A 27146-nucleotide genomic window follows, 5' to 3' on the forward strand; every position below is an offset into this window, starting at 1 on the left:
AAAAGAGGAACAATCTGTTCGACACATTCTCGCTCTCTCTCCCTCTCTGTCCTCCCTCTTCCCTCTCTCTCTCTCTCTCTCTCTCTTCCACACACTCTCCCTCACACACTCCCTCTCTGACGCCTTCTTCTTCTCAATGGAGGCCATGAGAAGAAAGCAGGTATGATGCTTCCTGGAGGCACACAAGGGAAAAGACATGTTAGCTTTATACTCTTCACCCTTGGTTGGCTTTGAATGGTCTGAGGAGATGTGTGGTCTTGCTTCTCAGCTCCTTTTAGTAAAGTTACAATCAATAGGCTTGAAGTCCTGCTGTCTTCTCGATGACATGGTTTCTCAGTTTGTAAGATGCACTTCTTGAGAGAGTTGCTGCTCCTTTATCAGCAACTGATTGCACTTGATTACTGAAATCGAGGACTTAATCTCTTGGAGCAGTTTTTTAGTTTGTTGTTTTTGTTTTCTTTTTTGGGATCAGTGTTGCTTAATCAGCCAGAGATTTGAGTGTGCCGTGTTGGATCCTGTTGTTGGAGAGAGCTCCTCGTGGAATAGCACAACAGCTGTATATAGAGCAGTCACAGCATGGGAAATATGACGTGAATCACTCGATACATGAAGATGAATGTCCGACCTCCTGAAGGTCTGGAAACTACCCTAAGAGGGTTGTTTTTAAATCTCAGATCAAGCCTTCTTTTGTCACACCTTTGCTTTTATCCCTCCTGCATATATCCCCCATGGTCAGTATATAATGAGGTCTCTGGCGACTGGATGTATGTGCAGCCTTGGCTTAGCGATCAGGAATATACTCTCAACATAAGGCTGCAGTGGCTGCTTATCAGTCCAAAGGATGCATGTCAGGCTGCGGTGTGAGCCTCTATGTTTACCAGCTACAGGGTTTGATCTTCTAAGCAGCTTTCTGGCTGAGGGTGTCTTGATCATTCACTTTGCATAACAGTCACTGGACAGGCGAAGTATTGACTTAGTCCTGGAGTTATTTTAACTTACATGCAAAACAGCCTCTAATATTTTGTTATCTCATTTTGGAGGATGAGATTTTTGCCTTTATTTAGACTGTGACAGAGGGCAGGTGACAGGAAATGAGGGGGGGGCCCATGTCATGACACGTCAGATGCAGACCGGGGTTGTTGCGATTGCGCTGGCAGGAGATCTTTGCTTTTTTGGTGAGATACTGTATAGTTTATAGTCAGTATTCAAAGGAAACAGTCTGCAAAGTTCAGGAGGACATACTGATTCATTTAGAGGGATCACATGCCAAAAATGTGGAAATCACAGCCTTAGGAGGCCCAAAAGGCATCTCATCCATTGTTCCCTCCATTTATCTCATTTGGGAGTTGGCACCTTGTGCCTGTTGTTGGCAGTGTAACAGGTGATTGTGTCATGATTGTGCTTTGTGTCGAGTTAGCTCTCACTTGTTTTCAGGTCTCGTCACATACCAGGTTCACATTATGCTGCAGGGACTGTGAATGATTGATGTATCCTAGTGTGTTACATAACTAGACGTATTAGATATAAACAATAAAAAGCTTATTTCTAATAATTTCTAAGATTATTTGCAGTTTAGGTCTGATCTGGAATCTAAACTCTGAACCACTGGAGTCATGTTTTAACAGCCATAGCTGAAGCTTTGGTCTATTCTAACATCTCTCCATGTTTTATGTGCTTCTTAAGGTTCCTGATCGGCGCACACAACCTTGGCTTCACATTTGGAGCTTCTTTTAGCAGCCCCCATATCCCTATCCACGAGTCTCCAGACCCCTATGTTCCCCATCTAGTGGAAAAACGCTGCAATGGCCACGTTGTGTCAGTAAACAATCTGGTTGCGAAATGGCGGAGATCTGCAGACAGCCTTCTTTGCCTCCCCTCCCCCTTCTCCTTTCAGTCTCCAGTCTGTATGTTCCACTTTCCACCACTAGGGGGAGGGATGAGGCTGGTGCTCTTTCTCTAACTGGCTCTCCTCAATCCATGAAAACAGGGAACTGAAGGAGTCTTCTTCACTTCACCCTCACATGTGCTCATTAGATTCCTTGAGATCATACGGCGCAGAGGATTGTCCCAGACTAGATGTTCTTTGGGGAGACCCCCTCGGTCATTGTGCTCACGGCCTGGCTCTTGGCCTGACCTTGTTGCTGTTTGACGAGGTGCATGTCCATGTTCGGCTCAGGGACTCAGGAGCACGTGTTTGGGGAATGATTTGGGAAATCTGTCCTGATGGCTCATTTAGTTGGGGGCTAGGCTTGTCTGCAGGTTTCAGGAACATGGCGTGTGTTAAATGTGAGGATTCGACTGTCAGAGCTCTTGGAGAGGAGATGTTAACTGGTTAAATCAGTTTATTAAAATGAAGCTTTCAGTGGTCTCTGCCTCTTGCAGGCCTTTTGCTGGGCTAGCAGTACTTGCTGTTACTACTGACTAGCCACGACCCCAGCCCCAGTCAGCCCGTCTGTCTGTGTATTTCTCTTAATTCTGCTTGGTACGAGCCTCACATAAGGTAGAGGAGAGTGCAAACCCTGCTCAGTCCACGGTGTGCTGCTCTTCAAGGTCAAACTGACCTAAGATCAGTTTCCTTTGACATCTGGTCTAAAACGCTGCCTTAGTGTGAAGAGAGGCATGATGTTTTTTCCTCTTGGGCCTCCCTTGCTTCCTTTGGGCCCATTCTCCCAGAGTGAGCTCGAGGATGATGGTCTGCTCAGGAGAAAGAAAAAGGTTTACGTTTCCTGCTGTAGCCTCTTCAGCTGCCTCCTCCTGTGAGATGTAAAACTGGTCTGTGGGTGGTTGAGATTTCTTTTGAAGCTCTTGCGGTGCATTACTGCTCTACTGGTTGGCTATAGCATAGAAAGGCAGAAGACAGACAATGAGAGTGCATGGGGGTTGCCCTCATTCTCTTGGCTTACTCTATAGTCTTTGAATCTGACAAAGACACATTACTGAAAGGCAGAAGGAAAGAGGTTTTCTACACAGCATTCACTGCACACGCTGCAACACATACGTGGAGGTGTTAACACATCTGTGAATGAGTTGGTTAGACAGTCAACAGAAAAGGAATCAACAGTAATTTTGCTAATCAGATCAAGCAAAAAGGCCAAACATTCTCAAATTTTGGATCATTTAGGGCCATAACAATTATTTTAATTATCAGCTAGTCTGTCAACTATTGTTTCATTGGGTCAATTGATCATTAAATGTCTTGTTTTGGCAGATTAACAGTCTAAACCCATCTGATTTTCAATTTACAGTAATATAAATCAGACAAAAGCAGCAAATCCTCAGAGAATGTTTGATATTTTTCTTTATAAATGACAGAAACAATTTAATCGTTAATGAAAATTGTTAGCAATTAGCTTTCTGTTGATTGACCTGTCAAATGATTCAGGTAATCGTTTCTGCATTGATATTGTAAATGGAATGTCGTTGGGTTTTGGGCTGTTGGTGAGACAAAACACGTCTACTCTGGGCTTTGGGAGCTGGGGATGATGGCCATTTTTAACTGTACTCAGACTAACTGATTCATTGAAAAAGTTAGCCACAGATTAATTGATAATGATGATAAAATGATTGTTCGTGGGGGCTCTAAATTAGATTTCCCTTCATCTGTCTGCTTTTCTCAACAGCCCGCTGGTTTAGCCAAAGGCAGCGTGGATAAGGGTGCCTCCACAAAGAAGGAAGAACTCAGTGCAGCAAGCAATGGAGAGGAGAAGCCAGGTATTAGTCAAATTAAACTTGACAGCACTTAATTTCTGAACATGACATGTTTGCATTGTAATTTGTATTATTTCTTCGTTTGTTTTCTGCCATAGATGGAGACAAAGAGGTAGCAGCCAGACTGGCCTCGTCCCCTGCAGCAGAGGCAATGCTCAACGGCGCCGAATGTGATGACACGAGGCACAAGAGCCCAACACACAGCTCTGCAACCGGCAACAACAAGACTTTACTGCTGCTAAACGAAAATGGCACGTCAGACACGGAGCCGCCGCACGGTTCGATTACTGGAAGCAATGGATTCATTCTCACTAAGCAGCAGCAGGAAGGCGGCTCTGCAGCGACAGCAGGCTTGGGAGTTTCCCCACACAGGACTAACTGGCTGCCCTCGGACTCGCTGGCAGGGGGACACACGGCCATACCCCCACCTGCTTTGGTGTCTGGGTGTGCACAGAGTTCAGGTGCACTAAGGACTGACCCCAGCACAGGGACTACATCAGAACAAGGGACACAAGACACTAAAAATGGCACAGTATCACCTCCTGCGCCAGCTCCAGCACCCGTCACAATACACAGAGCGCGCAAGACCATGTCCAGACCTGCTGTCAGCCCGGCACAGAAGGTAAACCATCGGAATCTGGTGACATAGTTGAAATTATTAGCACAAGATAAATAATAGAATAATATGTGTGTGCAAATGTATATGGACATTCAATCAAAGTGTGAGGGAACATAGAGATTACATTTGAACGTGTCAGTTGAACATGTCATCCCAAACCATGGGCCAACAGCCCTCGCTCTTTTGGGAAGACTTCCTGCAAGATTTTGGAGCCTGGCTGCAAGGATTTTCTCCCATGAGAGCATTTGTGAGGTCCAACACTGTTTTTGGCTGATGAGGTCTCACAGTCGCTGTTCCAGTTTGTTTCAGAGGGGTTGGATGTGTTTGAGGTCACGACTCTTCCACACCAAACAAGGAAAAAAACATTAGTTCAAGGCCCTGGCTTTGAGCACATGGTTGGTAAACAGGAAAGGGCCTTCTCCAAACTAATGCGCAAAGTATCCACATACCTTTGGCCACATAGTGTTAATGAGACAAATGTAGGCAAAATCATATATGAAATGATGAAACTGTTGCTTTCAATGCTGTGAACTGTGTTCCTTTACAGCAGGCATAACTCTTTCAGTGCTGACTATTTGACTATTTTCTACGCGATTCACTCAGGACCACACACTTGGCATTTATAGTAAACGATTTCAGAGTAGTGATTCCAGGGAATTGGATCTCACAGAAACTGAAGCACTGCAAATGATGACAGCCATATATCTGATCTATGGCAATTAGTATTTTTATAATCTGTACATAACTTTATCTTGACCCTTTGTGCCACTGTTTTTGCTGTAACAACTTAATTTCCCCGGCGTGGGATCAATAAAGTTTTATGTTATCTTATCTTACACAAGTACGCATCATAAAGTTGGTGACACATCCTGGGTCAGCTCCCCTCATTGGCTGTGCAGGTTTCTGCTCATATTCCATTGCTGTTCCTTTCACACCACAGGATTTTAAACCTTATTCTAAATCATTCATGGTACCTCTGATCCAGTTGGTAACATCAAGATTATGTCTGTAAACCCTTCACACTGCAACCAATCTAATCAGTCAAATGAATTAGTTCCAAATCTGAGTGTTTGTGGTGTAAATTGGCAAGAAAAAAGAAAACGTCCCGGTGTCAAAATCTAACTGATGCTTCAGTTGGTAACTCATAGATGCATTTTGGTTCTTGTCGCCAACAGCTTCTTAACAGGGAATTAAGAGAAGCAAAGAGTGCCAAAATGGCGAAAATGGAGACTCCTGTTGCACCTGACGCTCAGAACCATCTACCTCAGAGTCCACCGGATACGGCAGCTTCAGCACAAACGGCTTCATCAGCCTCTACAGCGCCTCCAGCTCCCGCAGCTCCTGCAGCACACGCCGCTCCTCCAGCTCCAGCCAAACTCCATCTAGGTCCACACAGATTCCACTAACACAAGACAAAAACTGACCTGCTGAGGAGACACTTTGTTTTTGGGGGGTTTCACACAAAAGTAATCAGTGGTTTAGAACAGAGCATCATCTCTGTTGGGGGTTTCTCTGTAAATGCCTGTGTTGTTCTCTCGTGCTATAGGCTCTTACTCAGGAGGGTTGTCATCCCGCAAGAAGAAGAGGAGGATGGGAACGTACAGTCTGGTTCCCAAGAAGAAAACCAAAGTGCTTAAGCAGAGAACTGTGCTGGAAATGTTTAAAGAACTACAACACTCTGCCAAGAGTCCTCAGGTCTGTGCTCCTACATCTACTAAGACTCAGAATTGTTTTATATTTTTGAACATTTGAGTATCTGAGATTTGGTGTAAACCATGACAGTCCAAACACGGAGAGAAATAATCTGTTTTGTCTTGATTTTACAAAAGAGGCAAAAGTAAACTAAACTAAAACCAAGACCTGTCCGATGAATAAGTTGTTGAATTTGACTTGTCGGGCAGGCTAAAGACGTAGCAAACATAAATGGAGAGAAGGTTGAAAATGCATCTGAGGAGGAAGAGTCTGAGGATGTGGAGTCTGAGGAAGAGGACCGACAGCATCCAGCAGAAGAAGCTGTCAGTGCTGTCCATGAAGCAACATCTGAACCCGTCTCTCAGGTTAGAAGATAAAACAGTGTTGTCTTCTTTCCATAATATCCAGAGCTCCAAGTGCAGAACTTAAAGACTAGTTGTTGTCGGTGTTGTCTAGAATGTTCTGATTGTATGCAGAAAGTAGGCTGAGCTTTTCAGTCTTTTTGGAAAGCAGCTGTTGAAAAAGAGCGATGAATCAGGGTCTTAAGAAGAATCAGTGTTGACAAAATGGATTAACAACCAATATGTCAGGTGCTAACGTTCAGTCAGGTGTTTTAGTGTAATTTCTTAGGTGTGGCATATTGCCAGCGGAAAAGTTTTCACATTCCCGAGATGGAGTTTAAGAAGATCACTGTGATGTGTTCGAGTGAAACCGGTTCTGATGTGTGATGAACTCTGTTTTCTATTCGTGGTGGAGGTGGGAGACGAGCAGGAGTCTGAAGAGTCCGGAGAAGAAGATGGAGAGGAGGAGGGCACAGAGTCCGACTTGGTAAGACCCACCGTCATTACTCAGCCGAACCACTCCAGTGTGCAGCCACGGTACTTGTTTTGTCTCCGCTTGTTATAAATGACTTCCTCTCCATTTTGGAATCATCTCAGAGCACAGAGTCGAGTCTGAAGAAGAAGTTGAAAAAGAAAACGAAAGCAGACAGCGCGTGGCTCAGGCCGTCCAGGAAACGGAAGAGGAGGATAAAGGCCAAAGGTGATCCTATCGCACTCGCACCTGTGCAGTGTCATGCACCCGCCCACCTGTTATCCATGTCAGGAAGTTGTTAGCAACATTCAATTATCTGACAACGCTGAAAGGATTCTTTCACTGCAGTTTACACCAGACTTATCAGACTGAAGAACATTACAATGGCATTGCTGCTCAAGGCTGTATTTTCTGTTTGCTTTGTTTTTGCGACTCGCTTGAATTTGATGGTAAACAGTGCAGCATCTTCTGACTGATCACTGTTATTCTGCTCAGACCCAGAGGCGGCGGATCAGCCTCAGGCCTCAGCTCATGCCCAGGCAGACGATGGGAAGGAGTACACACAGATTCCCTCACCCGAGTCTGTCAACCTCAACAAGCCCCAGGAGCCTGCGGTTCCCTCACAGAACAAAGGTGAGCTTAGAAGAACTGAAGAAACTCGTTACACTTGTTCAGAATAATCCATCCCACGCGCTTACCCATCCAAAGTCTCTCATTTGTGTCTTACCTTTTTAGATGCTTTTCTTAGCTTCACATCGGACCGATTTATATGGCCGAAAACACCTGAGACCCGAATCCAGGCCAGAGTTTGTAGCTTCTTCTAAATTACTGTGATGGCAAACAGCTTTGTTTATAGTAAAATAAAGCTGACTCAGTGTTTTTGTTTTTGCCTTAAGCCCTTTGTTCACAGCGTGTTCCCATGCCTTCACCCTGGCAACAGCCATGGCTAGAGGCATTATGTTTTACGGGTTGTTGGGTTGTCCGTTTGTCCCTGAACGTGATCACCTTGATTAAATTTCATTACATCTGGCATAGACGTTCACTTGGACTCAAGGATGAACTGGTTAGATTTTGGTGGTTAAACACAGAACACAGTTTTTGGCCATAACTCAAGAATTCATTCAGTAATTATGACAAGATTTCACACGAATGTCTCACAGAGTAAAGAAATGAAGGGATGACATTTTCTATCCAAAAGGTCAAAGGTCAGCTTCACTGTGACATCATAATGTTCTGCAAAAACAGTTTTCTGGCCATTATTCAACACCATAACTCAGATCACAGATGCTCTAATCTTGGGTGTCCACCTTGAAACTGTCCTGATTGTGTAGGCCTGGCTTGAAGATGTGTGTGAAGCATCCACCTTTTAACAGTTTTTAGCTTCTTTGCAGCAGCATCCATATTTGAAGCACCATAAACTCATTGGTTTTGTCAATGTAAGTGTTCACTACACATATTAAATGAGTCTGGACAGTCATGGATGTAAACTGCAACTTGACTGGTTGGTGCAGGCTTACAACCACAAGGCAGCATTAAGAGCTGTTTGCAATCGACTGCACAGATTTAGAAAGAGTTCAGGCACAAACATGAAAGAGGGGATGTTAACCAATCAAGCAGATGATTTCCTCAATGAAACGGCATCAATAGTTTTTACAAACCTGTCCACACAAATCAGGTATCATACTAGCACTACTGTCAAATAAATATAAACTGATGCCCAGCTTGTCTACGCGTGGGTGGTTTTTTGGGGTGCTATCAACTGAAAAAGTGAAACCATTGCCACATTTTCCAGCCAACCTGCGATCTGGGGCACTGTGTCCTTCTGCTGACTTAATTGGAACAAATTTAAGCTGAGGTAAATAAGTCGGACTCTGCCTCTTTGCAGACCTTCCAGCGTCAGCCATCGAGGAGGCTCAGGAGCTCCCGCTCTGCAGCTGCCGCATGGAGACGCCAAAGAGCCGAGAGATCCTCATCCTGGCCGACAGGAAGTGCATGGCCACAGAGAGCGTTGACGGACAGCTGACCCGCTGCCAGGGTGCCATACTGAAACATGAAATGATGCGTCCTTCCAACTCCGTTCAGCTGCTGGTTCTGTGCGAGGACCACCGCAACGGCATGGTGAAGCACCAGTGCTGCCCGGGCTGTGGCTTCTTCTGCAGGGCGGTGAGCGCACAGTCGCTTGATCAATGTCAGGCCTACAGCTACAGTTTGATCATATCTCTCTGGAATATACGATGTGTGGATTAACAGGGGTCTGCTGAGTGTAGAACAATTTATACAATCCAATACATGATTCGAAATTTGAACCCACACACGAGTCTGGGTAATAAGGAAGTTGCACCAAACTGACGAAAGAAACCAAATGAAAAGTGAAAGATTTACAACCACAGTTTGTTCTGCTTCAAGTTCTGGTTGAAATCCACGCTGAACATAAATCTCCTTTTTCTCTGTCACTTGGAATAAACTCTGTATCTGAAGCAGGAAATGAAGATAATAAAATTAAGGTAAAGAAACAACATAGAAGCAGTTTACAGCAATAAGTGACATTTCTATAAGCGGATACAAGACGATGTATACTTCACCGTGGGGGCTTCTCACAATGCAGTTGTCAGGTTTGAATCAGATCAGAGAACTCTGTTTGCTTCTTTTCTTTCTCCTCCCATGTTTCCTGCTGTTATCTGCTGTGACCTATACAATGAAGGCAAAATGTACACTCGACTTGAAAAGGGCAAAGTGTGGCCAAAGCGTGGGTGGTAAAATAGACCATTAGACGTTAGTGCAGTCCGTTACTCACATGTCACTACCATGACCAACACATGTGTTTTGATGTGCATTCACTGGACAGCTCAAGTAGGTGTTAAACCAGTCTTGAAAGGATTTCAGAGTGTTTTACTATCACTGACATACCACATGTCAGACAGAAACGGTCATTTATCAAGAAAAAGTGTCAAACATTCTCATGTGTGAGGATTTGCCATTTTTTCTTTTATGGTAATAAAATGAAAACCTTTGGGTGTTTATTTTAACATCACAAGAGCCCTGGGAAATTCTGATATACATTTTCCACTGTTTTGTTTCATTCAGTAATCGACGTGCTAATGGATAATAAAACGGATCATTAGTTGCAGCCATAAACTGGAGCTTTAAAGAAATCAGACTGTTGCAGCGCCTGTGAAGGTGTTTTCTGATTTCATGTCATGAACTGACTTCTCACAGTGTAAACACAGTCAGAGGGGACCATTATTTTTTTGCTTACACACTTCTTTTTTTTTTGTTTGTTTTCATCATGCAGGGGACCTTCATGGAGTGCCAACCAGACGTCAGCATCTCCCACCGTTTCCATTTCGCTTGTGCCTCGGTGCTGAAAGGTCAAAGCTTCTGTCCCCACTGTGGAGAAGAGGCCAGTAAGGCCAAGGAGGTCACGATCGCCAAGGCCGACACCACCTCCACCGTGCCCCCGACGCTCGCACAAGGACCTGCCACACCCGGGGTCCCCGAGGGCCGAGCAGACACCACCACTGGCAGGTAAACTGCCAGCTGAGGACGTTGCCTGACATAATTATCGTGTTCAAGGCAGCAACTTTTCCTGTGCTAGATTTAACAAGGAAAACGTATTCATGCACCGCACAACTAAAACGCTTCTATGTTTTTGTTTTCCAGCTCTTCTCGAATGGCTACAGGGGCTGAAGTCAGCGGCAGGGCTGACAGCTCGCTGCCTATCCGTTCGGCACATGGACTCGACACCTCTTTTGTTCCTGGGATGTCAAGGACCGCAGGACTGCAGGCCGGGACTGGCACTATGGACCCACCTGCAGTCCCTCAAGGACCACCAAGAGAGACTCTGGAGAGCATCCTGGTAGCTCTGGACACAGAAAAGTAAGTTCTACCACAATTTACCTGAATAGCCAAAAGCCTTTGAGACAAACCGCTTCAATGTTTTTTCATGTGTGTGTTTCTGATCAGGCCTAAGAAGCTACGTTTCCACCCCAAACAACTTTACCTCTCGGCTAAACAGGGAGAGCTCAAGAAGGTCTTTCTCATGTTGGGTATGTTAACCCGCCCTGTGCCTCATCAGTTCAGTTCTTCACAAAGCTCTGCTGTTTTTTCATCAAACAGCTTCCTTCTCCATTTACCTTCCAGTGGACGGTATCGACCCAAACTTCAAGATGGAATCTCAGAACAAACGCACCCCGCTCCACGCTGCAGCCGAGGGCGGACACAAAGACATCTGCCACTTGCTTGTACAAGTACGACTCTTTTTTTTTTTTTTTGATCATGCTTCAGTACTTTGGCAAGCTCTCCAAGAATTTGACATGAGCTGTCTGATGTTTGTCTCTTCAGGCCGGTGCGAACTTGAGCATGTGCGATGAAGATCAGCGGACGCCGCTGATGGAGGCCTGTGAGAACAACCACATGGAGACGGTGTTGTACCTGCTGAGAGCTGGAGCCAGCGCCACGCACAAGGTAAACCTGCGTCTGGTTTCTCCAGGGCTGACAGCTGTCATAGCTCTGCTGCTTCTCTTTTTGCCCAAGTAAAAGAAAAACTGAAGAAAACTAGTTTAATTCAAGATGTTAAGCTGGATTCTTCAAAGATTCTTGGCTTTCAGAATTGACTTCATTCTCATTTCATCACTTGCATGTACGGATATATTTTTGGAAGTTTCTCTGTAGCTGAAATTGTCAATTATTGGATTCTGTGCTGCTCTCAGGATGTTGAAGGCTTCACGTGTCTCCACCTAGCGGCAAAGTCTGGCCATTACAACATTGTTGAGCACCTTCTGTCCACAGGATTGATCAACATAAACTGTCAGGTCGGTACAGTTTCCCGTTGTCCTTTCAGTCATTTTGATCCTCTCAGTGATATCGGGTGCAAAGAGACTTCACTGTGAGGCTTTTACACTAGTTAATGTGTGTTTGTGTGTGTGTTTTAAATGTGTCAGTTTTGCATTCACAAGCATTTGATGCTGCTGTCCAATCGCTTTCTCCTTTCTAGCTGATTATTGTAGACACAGCTCACATATATAGAGACATATGTCTGCTCAGGTAGTTGAAAATGTACAGCTGAATGTCAGTAATGCCTCAGCAGAGGTAAGAAATTAGTTTTAGACAGTTGACTGTCAGGCTCGCAACTGCGCAACTAATTGAATTTAAAGGGGTCAGTTCATTCTTGATTGAGCTTTAATACGGACATAATTTTGCTATCATGATGATTTTTCAGCCTGGACTCTTTCCTGCCCATGTTTTTATGTCTAAGTGACTAATGGGGACAATGGTTTTTGAAATTAGCCCAGTATTGAGCAGCAGGAAGTCTGAGAGCACCGCAGAACTTGCTGCAATCTAACCCTTTCAGGCAATTGTGCGCTATCAATATACAACCACTGAAAGTTTTTGTTTTTGCCGCTGACCGGTTCAGATTGTTATTCTAAGTGTCTGACATCATTATGGACAGAGAAATAAGATGTTTTTCTTCACCTTTTGCAGTCTGTTTCTGTGTAACCAAGTCTGCCTCAAGAGAAGGGAGAAGTCTCTTTCTGAAGTCAAGCAAGAGGTGACTTGTTGAAATTAGCTAAAAATTCAGCCATGGCATTGAAAATCTCTGATAGCACTAAGCTGTGCTATCTGCACTCCAACACAACAAACCCTTCCCAGCAATCCTCCCTCCAACTCTCCCTCTCATTTCCACCTATATAATTCCACTGACCTCAGTCGTGCGGTCATTATGATAAATGATTGATTGATTCATTCTCTGTAGGGTCCATTCCATGATGTCGCCTGACACTTAGAATAACAATCTGAGCCTGTCAGTGGCAAAAACAAGCACTTTTAGTGGACACACACTGATGGTGCGAAAATGATTACTCTGCAGCCCACTTTACAGCCGCTGGCTGCAGAGCTCTCACTCAATACTGGACCAATTTATAAAAATTGGTATTCCCATTAGTCACTTAGACACAAATAAAAAAAACAGGGCCCAGGAGTGAGAATTACTGAACTTTCTCTTTAACTATGAGGTGGGAGTCCATTATCTTAGCTTGCCTGGCTCTGCCCAAAGGTAACAAAGTCTGCCTACCAGCACCTCTAAAGCTCAATTATTAACACATTATATCTGATTGGTTTAAATCTGTGTACGAACAAATGTCAGAAGAGACAAGATACAGTTTTACGTGTAGGTTCATGGTCCAACTGTCTCTTGGCTGAGTGGCGCCATGGGGACCTGTCGTCACAGTGGGAATGACCGGCAGATATGCAGGAAGTCACTGCGTCCAGAGGAAAATGGTTCCAGTGCTTAACTCCCCTCTGAAAAAACACTTTAACACTTTGGTTTGTGTATATGAAATGAAATATAACTAAAGAGAGAGTCTTCCACTGAAATTGTACTTTGGCTAAAGATATTGGGGAAGTGATCATAGATCTGTTACCATAAATGTTCTAAATGAAAAAGGTTCAAATCCTCTCAAAGTCCACATTGCGGAAGTAAAATCTCCATCTAGAGGCAGGTTCACTTTCTGTTCAGTTCAAATGTTCAGTTTACTACATACGATCAAAACACTCAACTCTGAGGGAAGAGCGGCTCGTTCTGAAGCACTTAATGACTTTCTAAGGTTGTTCAATGAGTATTTAAATGTAAGTGTTCTATATCGTCTTAGATGTGTCCTTCAAATGCATTTTGATGCCAGGAAATTAGGTGTAGACACTTGGGGGACCTGCAAACTGGGAGAGGAAGGACTGCACTGCATCTGATGCGTCTTTGTTTCAAATGTCTGACCTTGCTGCAAGTAGCGAGCCATTAGGACAGCTGTGATGAAAAGGCACAGTCTCTCCTCGGATGAACCTTTGCACCAAGTGGGCAACAGTGCTGCTTCATATTTCAGTATAGATGCCATTAAGGATTAGAAAAAAGCTTTTTGTTTCTGTCTTTCTTTCTGGATGTTTGCACAAGTTATCAATATGTTATTCTTTTCATGAGCTTTACTCAGCTGATCAGGGATCAGTTTGCTGAGTTTGAAAGTATTGTTTTTCTTCAGGATGATGGAGGTTGGACAGCCATGATCTGGGCGACAGAGTACAAGCATGTGGACCAGGTGAAGCTGCTTCTGGCCAAAGGAGCTGACATCAGCATCAGGGACAAGGTCGGCGAAGGAGTCTGTGCTGGACATTCTTCACAGGAGAATCAAATGTAAGACAATTGTTGATTTATGTTGTTTTGTTTTCTAGGAAGAGAACATCTGCCTTCACTGGGCGGCGTTCTCGGGCAGCGTGGACATTGCCGAGCTGCTCCTGAACGCCCACTGTGACCTGCAGGCCGTCAACATCCACGGAGACTCTCCTCTGCACATCGCCGCTCGGGAGAATCGTCTGGACTGTGTCACGTAAGTTGAAGAACATTAAACAAAATTGCTTCTTGAACTGTCGTTAAAAACAAGAGGATTGACTCAAAAAAAAGTTGTTCAGAAGTGGCGTGTTGTTGATGGCCAGTAAAATGTGGTCTCCTCAGGCTTTTCCTGACTCGTGGAGCAGATGTGTTCCTGAAGAACCGCGAGGGAGAAACTCCTCCAGACTGCTGCAGCCACAGCTCCAAGGCCTGGACGGCACTGCAGGCCAACAGGAGGGAGAGGGACGCCAAGAAAAGCCGGCTGACTGCAGAGCAGAAAGTCCTTCACAGGTTAAAATCATCATGCTTTCCTTTTGGAAAATAGCCAGTCAAAAAAATGTTAGGGTCTATGTTGGGGGAAGGTGTGTGGTGATGGGTGTAGGCAGCAGGAAATATGAGGGGGGGTGCCAGCCCCTGTGTCAGAAAATAACCAAAATACATCCCAGTTGTTATCCTGCCATCCCTCCTCTCCAGTCACAGGTTTAATAACATGAGTGATGGATGCAGTTTTAACCCGGGCTTTTTTTTTCTTCTTTTCTTTGGCTAGAATCTCTGCATGAGAATTGTCTTGACTTTGAAACTGTTGACAGCCCCTAACCTTCGTCTGCTCCGTTCACAGCGACATAGCTCTGGGTCAGGAGAGAGTTCCCATTCCCTGTGTCAACTCTGTCGACGGTGAACCTTGTCCAGACGGCTACAAATACATCCCCGAAAACTGTGTCACCTCCCCCATGAACATCGACAGGAACATAACACACTTACAGGTGAGCTGGAAGCCATTTCATCAGACCTTTTAAAGGACAGAAAATAATTTTTTCCTCCGTGCTGGGCAATGTGAAGTGAGCGATTTTGTCCTCTGTCTTTATCCAACAGTACTGTGTTTGTAAGGAAGACTGCTCGACAAGTATCTGCATGTGTGGACAGCTCAGTCTGCGCTGCTGGTACGACAAGGTGAGGACTGATGTCTGTATGACCAGACTGCACTGTTATTCTTCCCCAACCGAAGACTAGCTTCATTGGAATTAAGGGGCCTCAAACCATGAAAAACAGCACAACGACAGGGTGTCCGTAGACCATGTAGTGTATGATAATATGAAGTATATGTGTATTTCTATCTGTTCACATGTTTTTGTCCTGTTCAGAGCGGTCGTCTTCTACCTGAATTCTGCCGGGAGGAGCCTCCTCTCATCTTTGAGTGTAACCATGCGTGCTCCTGCTGGAGGACCTGTAAGAACCGCGTAGTGCAGAATGGACTCAGGTAGTCAAAGTTCACCGCAGTGTGTGTACAGATTTAAGAAATGTCAAATAAAAATAAATGAAGGTATCTGCAGCAGATCATTGGTGGAAAACTATTTAATCCCAACCACGTCATTGGTGGCACAACAATGAGAGGAAGCACTATTCAAATGTCTCTGACATATTAAAGGCTGTGAGGTGATGTGATGCTGCTTTGCATTGATGTGTGTGCTCCAGCACATCCTGTTTACATGTGTATAAAGGTGAATATGTTGTCCGTCTTCCAGGACCAAGCTTCAGCTTTTCAGGACCACTAAGAAGGGCTGGGGTGTCCGTGCACTCCAAGACATACCACAGGGGAGCTTTGTATGCGAGTAAGTCCCATTTACAGATGTACTGAACTAAAATTGAATTTTTGTGCTCTTTTGTTGTTGGTTACTTGTTTTTAGCCTCAAAAAGCCACAGTTTCCATCCTTACCCATCTCTCTCCTTTTTCTTATGTATTTATTTATCGAGTAATCAGAACAGGCTTGTGTCACTTTTCTCCACCTTGAAAAACCCGTTACTCTCACATATGCAGCGTCTGTGTCTCCTGCACAGATGGTAACAGCTCAGACTGTGAGCCCAGCAGAGACATCGTTGTCCCCTCTGCTTTCTCGTGTTCAGAAGTGCTGAGTATGCCACTGAGGTGTCCGGCTGATGTGTCAGCCACTACACTGCTCATGTATTGTGACCATAGGCAATAAAAGCACCTTAAAGGATCAGTCAATTTTATTTATTTAGTGTCCTCAAGGGGCTTTTACAGTCTGCACAGCATGCGATCTGGCGAGTGTTGTGCTAAATGTTTTTTTAATTGTCAAAGCATCCAATGAAAAAACTCTCAGAGCTGGCTCACTTTCTGCTTGTGACACTCAGCCTCGAGTCCATTGGTTCCTACTTATGAAGTAAATCTTTTCAAGGGAGCCATCTTGATCACTCACCACTTCACGTTATTTTTGGAATGCATCATTTAAATACACGTCAGACATTTAAAAGGACATTTTTACTTAGACTCACTGGCAGCAGACTCCAGGTGAAGGATGTGTGTTTACAGTCTCTAGTGTTTGCCTCGATGAAGGTTTAGGTTCTGTTTCGTCTTCTTGACTCTTTGTTTGTGTAGCTGCTCCGTGCTGATATGTTGCCAGTCAAGTTTTGAAGCAAACCCACAGTTGTTCCAGAGAAACTCAAACGTGTCACTTTGAGCCGTGTAAGGATCAACAGCGTGACAGCGGACCCGTGCTTCTGACTCCCACTGCTGCTCGCTTGTTGAAAAGATGCAGGGGATGCGTGTACGTCAGACCAGAATAATTAAGCTTGATTGATAAATTGATGGCTTGATAAACTGAATTTGGTAGTTAAATGTCTCATCTTGGGATTCTGAAATGTTTAAATTAAAATTGAGTCATCCACTCACTGATGACCTTTCAGTGTTGAATGATATGCGCGGTGTCATTTGGTTAATTAAGAATAACCTTTTGGGTGAAATAATCTGAAAAGATTTGAAAACACATCAGAGCTTTAGCAGCGGGGATGTTAAATCTGTGGAGCTCAGTATCTCACAGCTGCAGTCTCGCCAAATAAAACCTTCTAATTCCACGTCGGTGAAATCTTGACACGCTGTGCACGGCCTCTGCAGCTACTGACAGCTCGCCTGCCTTTGAACAGGTACGTAGGTGAGATCATCTCCGAAGCAGAAGCGGAGATGAGGCAGAATGACGCTTACCTGTTCAGCCTGGATGATAAGGTAAAGCACCAATGGATTCTTTAACATTCTCTTGTTTTCACATTAACTTTGAACCTGGAGTTCTTTGAGATTTCTTCCCAGGCAGACTTCTCCTGTCAGTCGGGCACTCGCAGCTTCTTTTTTACTTCCAGCCTTTCATTTATCTTCCCTCCCAGCCGCAAGATCTGTACTGCATCGATGCCCGTTTCTATGGAAACATCAGCCGCTTCCTCAACCACATGTGCGAGCCCAACTTGTTCGCCTGTCGAGTGTTCACGACGCACCAGGACCTTCGGTTCCCACACATTGCCTTCTTTGCCAGTGAAAACATCGCGGCTGGAGAGGAGCTGGGGTGAGACAACGCTACGTCTTTTTTTCTGTTTCATTGATGTGAATCCCTGTTTGATGCAGAGAGCACAACAAATACTGATATTTGAGTTTGATATTGGTGTTTGAAAGTTAAAAAAAATGGGGTTGTGGGTGACTGATATGTACCCTCGTGTGATATACAGATGATGAGGTTCACAATTTCCACTGTCCTGTTAAGTTTCAGTAGGATGCAGCATGATGTGTACTATGATACTTCAGTTTCTGTGGCGAATAATAATTGAACAGTAAGCAAAATAAATCATTTTGTGAAGTGACACAATTAAAGGCCTAAGTTATATTTTGTTGCCAGTGTAAAATCCAGGTGTGTTTTACAGATTGTATATAACTACAGGTGAAAATATTAAAGGAGGTTGTATTTTTTCTTCAACCCTGGGTGGAACCTGAAGACGGGTTTTGACTGAATGACAGTACTTCTCTATAATCACCTGCTCTCTCACCCTCTCCCCTCAGATTTGACTATGGCGACCACTTCTGGGAAGTCAAAAGCAAGCTGTTCAGCTGCGAATGCGGCTCTTCCAAGTGCAAGTACTCATCAGCGGCCATGGCGTCGCTGCAGGCAGACAGCACGCCGGAGAACCAGCAGCAGCCCAGCGCTTCGCCCGACACCAGCTCTTCCAACAGTCCCTCCAGTCCTTCCTAAAACCCTCCTCACACTAAGCTCCGCTACACCTACACATGACTGACGGACACACAGGGACGCCTGTCTCCATCCTCTTCGAACTTTGAGGTTTTATCAGTGAACTTGTACTATATCTCCACCTCTGATTCAAACCACGGACCATCAGCCTTCATGAGAACCTGTAAAACGCTGTCAGAACCAGAACCAGATGCACACTCAAATCCTGGAGGAACTCACTGCTCCTGCATTACATGAACAGCAGGGGGCAGCGACATCACGCACAGCAAACGCCACAGGGACAATGAAAACCAGTCTTTACATTTCATATATAACTTTACTGGGAAGGAGAACAGTGTATTTTTTTCTTCTTTGTCTTTTTTTTTTAAGATCGGTTGATATTGTTAAACGGCTTTTCTTATCGAGTCATGGTCAAGGAATTGTGGGGTCGGGGGTGAGGGTATCGTTGTCTTTTGCAAAGACAAACTGGGTTTAACTTGTTTGACCTTTGCGGTCATTTATCATCAACCATTCCAGCAGAATTAGCTGATAAATATTGAATTATGTTGCCACTTCATCTTTGTTGCAGTGTTTGAAGAGACATGTCCAACATTTGCCACCGTAGTTGATGAATTAACGACGGGAAAGACAAAGAAATGGTGCGAAAAGCTGAACCGTTTTTTTTTTTTTTTTTTTTTTAAAGTTGCCACACACGTGAGGATAGATTGTCTGATACAAAGATGCTGTACCATTCCTCCAAAATGAGGCGTTTCTAGTCTGAATAAATTGGCAGATCTTTTTCTTAAGCATGTTTAATGTGTCCGATATTTTGCCACAGTTGTTGAGGAACTGATTAAACAGAGTTTAAAAAAAAACAAACAAGACAATGGTGCTGACAAAGGTTTTTACTTTTGCTTTCATTTTTATTCTGGAAGTGAACATAGTTTGTAAAATAAGAGAATGTTTTAAGTTTTTTATGTTTCATTTTAACTCCAGTTTTCTAATCGTAGTTACTGTAGTTAGGCTGTTTTTAATTTTCTGTCATCATTTTGCCGACACAAGCCAACCCATCTTTTTAAGTGTTGTTAGTAAAGCAGTGACTGTTGTGCAAAGTCTTGAAAGGTATACATGAAAAAAAAGGTTATTAAAAATGCACTTCCATAACGTTCTGTTACATATTTCTGGACCGTGAACCATCCATCTAATTGGTTGTATCTTTTTCAATAAATTTACTACTAATGCATTTTTTTCCTGTTATGCTTCACTTGTTGCAGTTTGTCTTGGAGGGGTGCGCCTGTTTGCTACTTTGCTCCCTAAAAAGTGAATTATCTTTCTCCAGCTCCATCATTTTGCAGATTTTCTTCAGGTCCGGAGAGAGATCGCTTTTAGCGCCGTGTCTTGTCAACTACAAACACATTACTAAAAATCCTCAGATGAAGCCTGCAGTCAGTTTGACCCTGCACGAACCGAGCAGCAGCTCAGCTTTGACAGACGGGCCCAGGGCCCGGCGCTGAAATATTTGAGCAGCTGTGGCATCCGAGCTGCTGACACTTCCCACACTCCGTTTGCTTTAATGAGTTAAGACATTCAAAGCCTCTCGTTTGTGCCTTGATTTCAAAGAGCTACTGAAGAGCATTCTGAACTGATAGAAGCTACAACTGAACAGCAGTGGAGCAGCAGCAGTAGTAGCAGCTTCCGATCATTCCAGCAGCTAAAGCAAGTATATTTACAATCACACACTTGATATTCAGAGCTCTGTATATGTAAGGCGTTTAAGACAAAAGCAGTCATTGTTAAAGGTCCTGCACAGCCACACAGGTGTTCCCACTTACCTGACTGATTAGATTTTCCCTCAGGCAGTTGACGTGTGTTCAAAGTGTCCTTGATGGACGCCTCCAACGCTCTTGTCGCGTCTGTCAAGGTGGGATAATTTAAACTTCTATCGTTATGTTAAGGGTGTTGAGGTGACCTTGTGTAGTTTCCAGCAGGGAACTCACCATCTGAGTTGAACATGTTAGCATGCATTGATTAGCACCAAACAAAAAGTACCGCTTTGACAGAAAGTCGTGAATGTTTTACCATTAATCGTCTGGAGGCCATGAATATGTGTTTCCTTTGCAGTGCATCCAGTTTTAGTTCAATGTTTCAGTCTAGACCAAAGTGATGTCAGCATAACGACTGACGATGCCATCCATGGAAACATGCTGCCTGCAGGCCTAAAATGCAGTTTCAACAAGCTAAACAAAGCTGCGTGGTGGCTGAAAAGCTGACAATTTTTTTAGCTTTAATCTTAACCGAAAAAAGTAACTAGTAAGCACAGCTGATGGAAGGTAAAAGGTACGATATTTTCCTGTAAAGCTGATGAAAAAATGGAAAATATTCAAGTACAACATTTTCAGCACAGTACCTGAGTAAACCACTACTGAACTAAATTGCAATTAATGTCAATCAAGGAAGAAAATATTAAAAACTCATATCCAATCATGTGTTGTAGGATCAAACATCTTATAGATTTGGGTTTCAAATGTCCCCTGTAGCACCAATGTGAAAAAACCCAGCAGGAAGTGAGTGACTGTGCGTCTGCAGGCCTTTTCGGTCTCATAAACCAGCCGATGATTGCTCCCTTCCTGGTTACCAGGGCGGACAGCGAAAACAGAGACGATAATTGAATCAGAGAAATCTCTCCTTGAGCGCTGAAGACGGTTGGTCTGATAACACAGTTCTTAACTGGCAGGACAGGAAGCAGCCTTTCCGCATTCCAAGGTGGGAGAAACTTTTTTTTTTTTCTTTGCCTTTGGTGCCCCAGCCCTGGTGCCTGGCAGGGGACCCTCCTGCAGGCAGACATACATGACCTGTGCAGAGGCCGAACACTTGCTGCGTCTGTTCAGCTGGATTTATTTCAGTAACCCTGGAGAGCAGTTATGAAGAGAACAGTCCCTCTCAACTCCAGATGGGCAGAGAGACGATCTACTCTGGTTTATGGTACGTTTGTTCTGCCTTTCTCTATTGTATTAGTAACTGTCGAGGTAGTGAGTCCAGAGTAAAGACGCTTTGGTTTAGTGATAATGCAGCGGTTCCCAAACTGATGGGCAGGGCCTCCCCTTAAGGGATCAGAAGAAAAGTCTCAGGGGTCAAGCGATGATTCACAGCATAAAAAAGCAGAAAACATATTTCTGCAACACAAAATGATGTGTGATTTTTTTTTTTTTTTTCTTTGCCTGTTCCAGATGGATTAATAGGTGATACAGGTGGAAATCATTTGGATAATCATGTTCTGAGGATAGCCTATTATTTGACAGACCCGTGGGATCGACTGTGTTTGGGGGACCGGGCAGTAAAAATGAATTGTGATTATCAAGAGAGATTTGTGCAATGCAGAATGAGAGGGTCTGCAGTCAGAGGGAAAAACACACCTACTATTAAACATAATGAAAGACTTGTTTATCAGCAGGTTTTAATTCCCAAATGAGGCTTGGACCGGCCCTGTGTGCACTGACTAATTTCAGGTACGACTTAAAGGTCCAGTGTGTAGGATTTAAGGGATCTATTGGCCGAAATGGAGCACGATATTCATCATCATGTTTTCATTAGTATTTAATCATCTGAAAGTAAGAATCATTCTCATGTTTTTGTTACCTCAGAATGAGCTCTTTATATCTACAGAGGGAGTACGTTGTCTTCCACAGATTCCACAATGTTGCACCGCCATGTTTCTACCGTAGCCCACAATGGACAAACCAAATACTGGCTCTAAATAGCACCTTTCACATTTTTGGCAGCCACCATAGATTCTCCTGCACACTTGGAGAGGGAAGAGTAAGGGAGGGGTAATCGCTTTGTTGTGATCTGCAACCTCACCACTAGATGCCACTAGATCCTACACGCTGGTCCTTTAAGATCTTTTCTTTACATATAATGAACAGCAGCTTATTGGCAGCATTAGTGTTACAGACTTTTTATCGTCACCTTTCAGGCTTCAGTGGCAAATGTAGATACCAAAACACTGTTACTGCCTGATTTTATTTAAAAAAAAAAAAAAAAGAAAGAAACACATGCCGACATGCAAGTTGTGTCTTCCTGTGTAATGGTATCTTTCACCCACCAGCGGTGCGCTCAGCCACACTGGGCTCCTGGAGGATGCTCACCCTGGGGGCAGAGTACGAGGATACCTGGGCTCCGTCACCTGACAAGAGTCGCCGTCCCAGTCAGTGGGTGGAGGAGAAGCCGGGGTCGGCGGAGGGGTCAGACGCTGGCGCCGGAGAGCCGGAGGAGCCGTCCTGGAGAGCCGCTGACACAGACACCATGCAGGAGTATGACGCAGTTTTGCACTTGGACGGTGTGAGCAGAGTGGCAAAGAGAGACGGTGTGCGTCAGATGATCAGGAAGCACGAGCTCCTGAGCAGCACGTCATGGACCGGCAGGTGAGACAAACCTTCAACGAAATGCTTATTGACAAGGGAAACTTCTGCATTTAACTTTTCTTACAGACAAAAGATAAGATTCACCTTCATCTACTTATAGCCGGATTAAACTGCCATGTCTACCAAAAATGAACTGCCGGGCCCCCGTTTTAATCCCCCTTTCCATCGTCTCTCTTTGCAGTGTGTACAGTTCTCCAGTGCTGGGATACTACATGGCACTGGTGGACTCAGGGTGGGGTGATTGGGGCCCATGGAGTTGGGCCCCGGGGCAGTCGGCCATCTTTGTCCAGTTAGTAATTAGGCCTCTTTACAAAAGAAGTCCATAAGCCTGTCCAGTTCACTGCATATTTTTCACTGGGGAACATTGTTATTTCCCTCAGCAGTTTCTCCAGCACAAGTCTAATAACACACTGTTTCACATTCTTTCTGCAGTACGTGAGCTAAACCACTAGATGGGCCCTCAGCCGTATCCAGATCATTACTGTTAATGATTTGGCTGCAGATAACGCTACATTTCAGCTACATTTGATTTCTAGATGCTAAATTAATAATGAGCGAAATAACACAAGACTGGATCAATGTGTAACTGGCCTCCAGATGTAAGCTAACAACAAGTCTGGTGTGCAGTGAGTTAATTAGACTGAACAAAGGCCAAACAGCAAACACATTCAAATAGCAAAGTCTGATGTTATCACAGCTGCTCAGGTATTGTGCTGTAGGTGTGTGCAACAAATGGCATCATGTAGTTTTATTCCAAATTTCACGAACAAAGACCATGTCGATAAGATTATTTAGAATAATTTATTGCATATGGTTGGAGGAGAGCCAAGATGAAGATGGAGCGAAGTTAAAGGATCTGGAGTTGGATGAGGGATGAGGGGTGAGAGTAGAGAGATGAAGGAAGGAGTAAGGGGAAGAAGGGTGAGGGATTAGGGGATAAATCTGGGATGGATGGAGGAATGTGATGATGGACAGGTGTCAGCTGGCAGCGGGGAGACATGAGGGAACCAGGGGAGTTGAGACTCTGGGTGAGGGAGCTGTCTCTTCAATTGCTTGGGATTTCTGCCCCTAGTGGTTCCTGTATTTAAACAAGAGAAGGACAAGAGAAAAGAAAAGGGCAATATTTGGGGGAGGGATGCAAAAACTGAGTCAACAGAGAAGGGAATGGATCGTCTTTGTGTGGAAATAGGATGTGTTCAAGATAGGGACTTTGTCCCTGAGCCTTGTTCTAAAACTAAATTGAAACACCTTCAGTCTGAAAAGGCAACACCTCTCCACAGCTTCAAAGCTTATACTATCTGGCCAAAAGTATGTGGACACATCTCTTTCGCATACCTTGTGTCGTCATGGTGCAGTGTTTTTTTGAACGTGTAGGTCTAGTTTATGTCAATCAAATGACAAAAACAGAAAAGTGGAGAAAGATCACAACTAGAAGAAGAAGCTCAAGGTATGAGCTGCTGTAATGACACTGGCTTCAGACGATCATCATAATCTAACTCTAGAGAAAAAGACAAGAAAATGCTGCTGAGCGAAAACAAACACAAGCTTCAGATCTAAGTGACCAAGCAAAAAGCTTTGAGGTTGCGTTTGAATTCATTTTCTAAATCTAACGTGAAAAGCTTGACCATCATCCCCGCTGAACGGCACACACAAAACATCCTCAACGGTGATTAACGTCAGCCTAAACAGGCGAATTTAGAATGATCTGTGAATCCCTGTAGCCACCATAAACATGGCTCATTTGTTTCCCTCCTATGATAAATAACTGACACATACAGCAATAAAATGGTTCATTAAAGCATACACACACACACACACACACAGAGCACACAACACCGGCGGTATGAATAGTCCTAGTAATAAAAGGCAATACACAAAAACTAAGTAGACAAACAACAAATTAAAAATGTGCCTGAAAGAACTGAGCAAGCCAGCCAATTGCCTGAGGAATAAGACTCAGATATTTTCTTTTTTGGCAGTTTAGCCTCTAAAAACGCAGAGATGAAGATGCAATATGCAGAACTTTCTTCCTCATCCTCTGTTCCTGAGTAGCCCCCAACTGGCTCTGTGGCCTCCTGATTAGTTTACTGGCCGCTCCCTTCCTCCTATATTACAGCCACCATGTCGTGCAGTGATATCCTGTGAGAATAACAGTGAGAGTCGGTCAAAGCTGTGAAGTCATTGATGTTGCACGCATTTCGTTAAACACAATCAAGATTTACAGGGAAACGGAGATAGTGATGGAGGAATATTCTCAGATATTTAACTGTGTCTCCAGTGGTTTAGAGCAGACAGTCCTCTCCAGTGCATTTTGCTGACCCAGCCTGGACAGCAGCCAGCAAAGGTCAGAAGTTCTGCATCTTAGTATAAACCATTGTTTCTGTCTCGTGCCACAAAAGAATATATACAGAAAATTAGAGAGTAGATAAAACAAGTCAGAGGAGCGTCTGTGCCGATTGTTAGAAAGCACTGGCTGCAGTCACAGGGGCCTAAAAACTAAAAACGGTTTAATCACTCTGATATTTCATGACTTTTTCAAATTTTAGGAACTTGTAAACCTGATGACATGTTCCAGAGGTCGATTACATAATATGCAACCTTACCTTTGTTTGATGTCTCAGAGACTTGAGCTGTAAAATATGAATAAACAATGAATTCTGTACATTAGACACACATTACCCCCTTAAAATCCCAAATATGGAGTTTTACAGCTCTGAACAGTTGGTTTATAAGAAGTCAGTAAGACCTCTCTGAGGTCCTCTCCGAGGTCTAACTGAGTCCTGACATCAGTCAATGTCACCATGTGGGATAACTATCTACATTTCTTTGTCTGTGATTGGCTTTAGGCAATCAAGGTATGTATTTATTTGTTCCTGTATAAAACATAAAACACATTTTTTCCTGATTTGGTCCAAAACAAATTCTTTATTATTTCAAAATTTTGTCACCTTCTTCAAATGTGCAAGAAGATTTTTTTTTTTTGTACATCTGTTCTTATTATATTTTGACGTGTACAGCAGTGGCTTCAGTGGGACCCCAAACCACGTGGAAGTAAAGCAAATGTCAACAGAACACAAAGGTTAAGGATAAACGAACACATGAAAACTGAGATCAGTGTGTAGATTGACACACTGTCACTTACCTTTATAGTGTTTTTTGTTTTTATTCAAAGGCGAGTGTTTGATTCTGCCAACAGGGTATATATGCAAACTTTTCCACGTCCATGTTTCCAGCATGTTTAACATGGACCGTGAGAGACGCTGAGGGCGCTCAGCATCTTTCCTAAGCTGCTGTCTCCTCATATGATGCTGAAAAGAAAGACTGATTAACGCTCCTGTTCTGACCCGCAGGGCTTTTCTCAACTTCATTAGTTTTACAGTCTCCCCTCAGCAGCCAACGGACGGTGAGCGCGTCTGTACGCTCCAGTCACCGATAGGCCCATTCTGGTCACATGCGCTCTTCCTTATTCCACTGAGGACTTGCTTTATAGCCTTCAGCCCCCATACAGGGAGCGATCAAACAGAAATCACAGGACAAGCGCTCGTGTTGGATTGGCTTGTCTTGTTCTTGCTTTCAGCTGGGAGAAGAAAACAAAGGGATTTCAGAGTTTTCCGTCGCTCCTGCTTATTTTGACTGACAGCCCGAACGCATCAACTGGTGTTTGGATGCTGACACGATGCTGTCAGGGCTTTGGACAGAGACAGGGTGATCTGCTCTTATTTCAGCCTCATTTTCCTTTTCTCACTCAGAGCCCGGCTGACATGGATGCCTCAGCGAAGTGACCAATTTTACAGCTGACGCGCGTTATCGCTGTGAAGTTTTAGTTTTTACATTTCACTGAAGATGAATGAGTGGACAGGATCAAGAGAACACGCTTTTCAGTGGGGCCACCTTATTGTTCGTTTTCCAAACGCAGCGCTCTCTGGCTACACTCTAACGCTAAGCTGTGGTTTGGATGAAGTGTGTTTGTTGTGATGCGTCTCCCCTCCATTTCCACTGACACCACTTTGGATTTTCCCTTTTGGATCTGTGCGTTTCCAGAATGGCTCGCTTCGCAGAAGATCTACCCACCCGCTATGGAGGAGGCGCAGGCGGCGGAGGGAGGGGTGGACCGGGCGCCGGGAGAGGGGGAGCCCGAGGTGGTGGCGCTCCGGGTGGCCAGAGGGTGTACAAGCAGTCGATGGCCCAGAGAGCCCGGACAATGGCCATTTACAACCCGAACCCTGTCAAACAGAACTGCCTCACTGTCAACCGCTCCCTCTTCATCTTCCGAGAAGACAATCTCATCAGGAAGTATGCAAAGCGAATAACAGAGTGGCCATATCCTTCCTGACCAGCAGCAGCACGCACAGAGCAGGTGCATCTGAAGCCTGCAACCTGTCTGTCCTCGCTTGGCAACCACACACAGATGGTTGAAAAGCAGAAACACACCATCGCCCGCAGGCGTGTTTGTCAAGCTGTTAAGTTTAGCTGCTGATGTGGATTCAGTTCAATGCTTTCAGTTTAGGGTGTGAATG

General features: G+C 44.3%; 2 protein-coding genes across 6 annotated transcripts in view; both read left to right on the plus strand.

The window, feature by feature from the left end:
• Nucleotides 1–19450, plus strand: part of ehmt1b (euchromatic histone-lysine N-methyltransferase 1b) — a 30115-nt gene extending 10665 nt beyond the window's left edge. The window contains exons 1-26 of one of the 2 annotated variants that reach the window (XM_076758101.1): nt 104–160; nt 3621–3711; nt 3807–4330; nt 5503–5713; nt 5874–6022; nt 6229–6384; nt 6776–6847; nt 6958–7060; nt 7328–7465; nt 8718–8995; nt 10125–10357; nt 10493–10708; nt 10796–10878; nt 10973–11079; nt 11174–11296; nt 11542–11643; nt 13858–13962; nt 14048–14202; nt 14328–14495; nt 14824–14968; nt 15078–15155; nt 15347–15462; nt 15728–15814; nt 17145–17223; nt 17379–17554; nt 18043–19450. In XM_076758101.1, the coding sequence (XP_076614216.1) occupies nt 137–160; nt 3621–3711; nt 3807–4330; nt 5503–5713; nt 5874–6022; nt 6229–6384; nt 6776–6847; nt 6958–7060; nt 7328–7465; nt 8718–8995; nt 10125–10357; nt 10493–10708; nt 10796–10878; nt 10973–11079; nt 11174–11296; nt 11542–11643; nt 13858–13962; nt 14048–14202; nt 14328–14495; nt 14824–14968; nt 15078–15155; nt 15347–15462; nt 15728–15814; nt 17145–17223; nt 17379–17554; nt 18043–18232 (3909 nt within the window). In that variant the 5' untranslated portion in view covers nt 104–136 and the 3' untranslated portion in view covers nt 18233–19450. Of the gene's footprint in view, nt 1–103; nt 161–3620; nt 3712–3806; nt 4331–5502; nt 5714–5873; nt 6023–6228; nt 6385–6775; nt 6848–6957; nt 7061–7327; nt 7466–8717; nt 8996–10124; nt 10358–10492; nt 10709–10795; nt 10879–10972; nt 11080–11173; nt 11297–11541; nt 11644–13857; nt 13963–14047; nt 14203–14327; nt 14496–14823; nt 14969–15077; nt 15156–15346; nt 15463–15727; nt 15815–17144; nt 17224–17378; nt 17555–18042 lie in introns of those variants that run through there. The other variant, XM_076758102.1, reaches the window with a different exon arrangement.
• Nucleotides 19451–21122: 1672 nt separating this feature from the next.
• Nucleotides 21123–27146, plus strand: part of cacna1bb (calcium channel, voltage-dependent, N type, alpha 1B subunit, b) — a 159921-nt gene continuing 153897 nt past the window's right edge. For all 4 annotated transcript variants that reach the window (XM_076758020.1, XM_076758019.1, XM_076758022.1 and 1 more), the window contains exons 1-3: nt 21123–21190; nt 22314–22629; nt 26671–26948. In XM_076758020.1, coding sequence (XP_076614135.1) covers nt 21130–21190; nt 22314–22629; nt 26671–26948 — 655 coding nt within the window. In that variant the 5' untranslated portion in view covers nt 21123–21129. The remainder of the gene's footprint in view (nt 21191–22313; nt 22630–26670; nt 26949–27146) is intronic.

This window comes from Chaetodon auriga, chromosome 19, assembly GCF_051107435.1.
Source record: "Chaetodon auriga isolate fChaAug3 chromosome 19, fChaAug3.hap1, whole genome shotgun sequence".
Classification (NCBI taxonomy): domain Eukaryota; kingdom Metazoa; phylum Chordata; class Actinopteri; order Chaetodontiformes; family Chaetodontidae; genus Chaetodon; species Chaetodon auriga.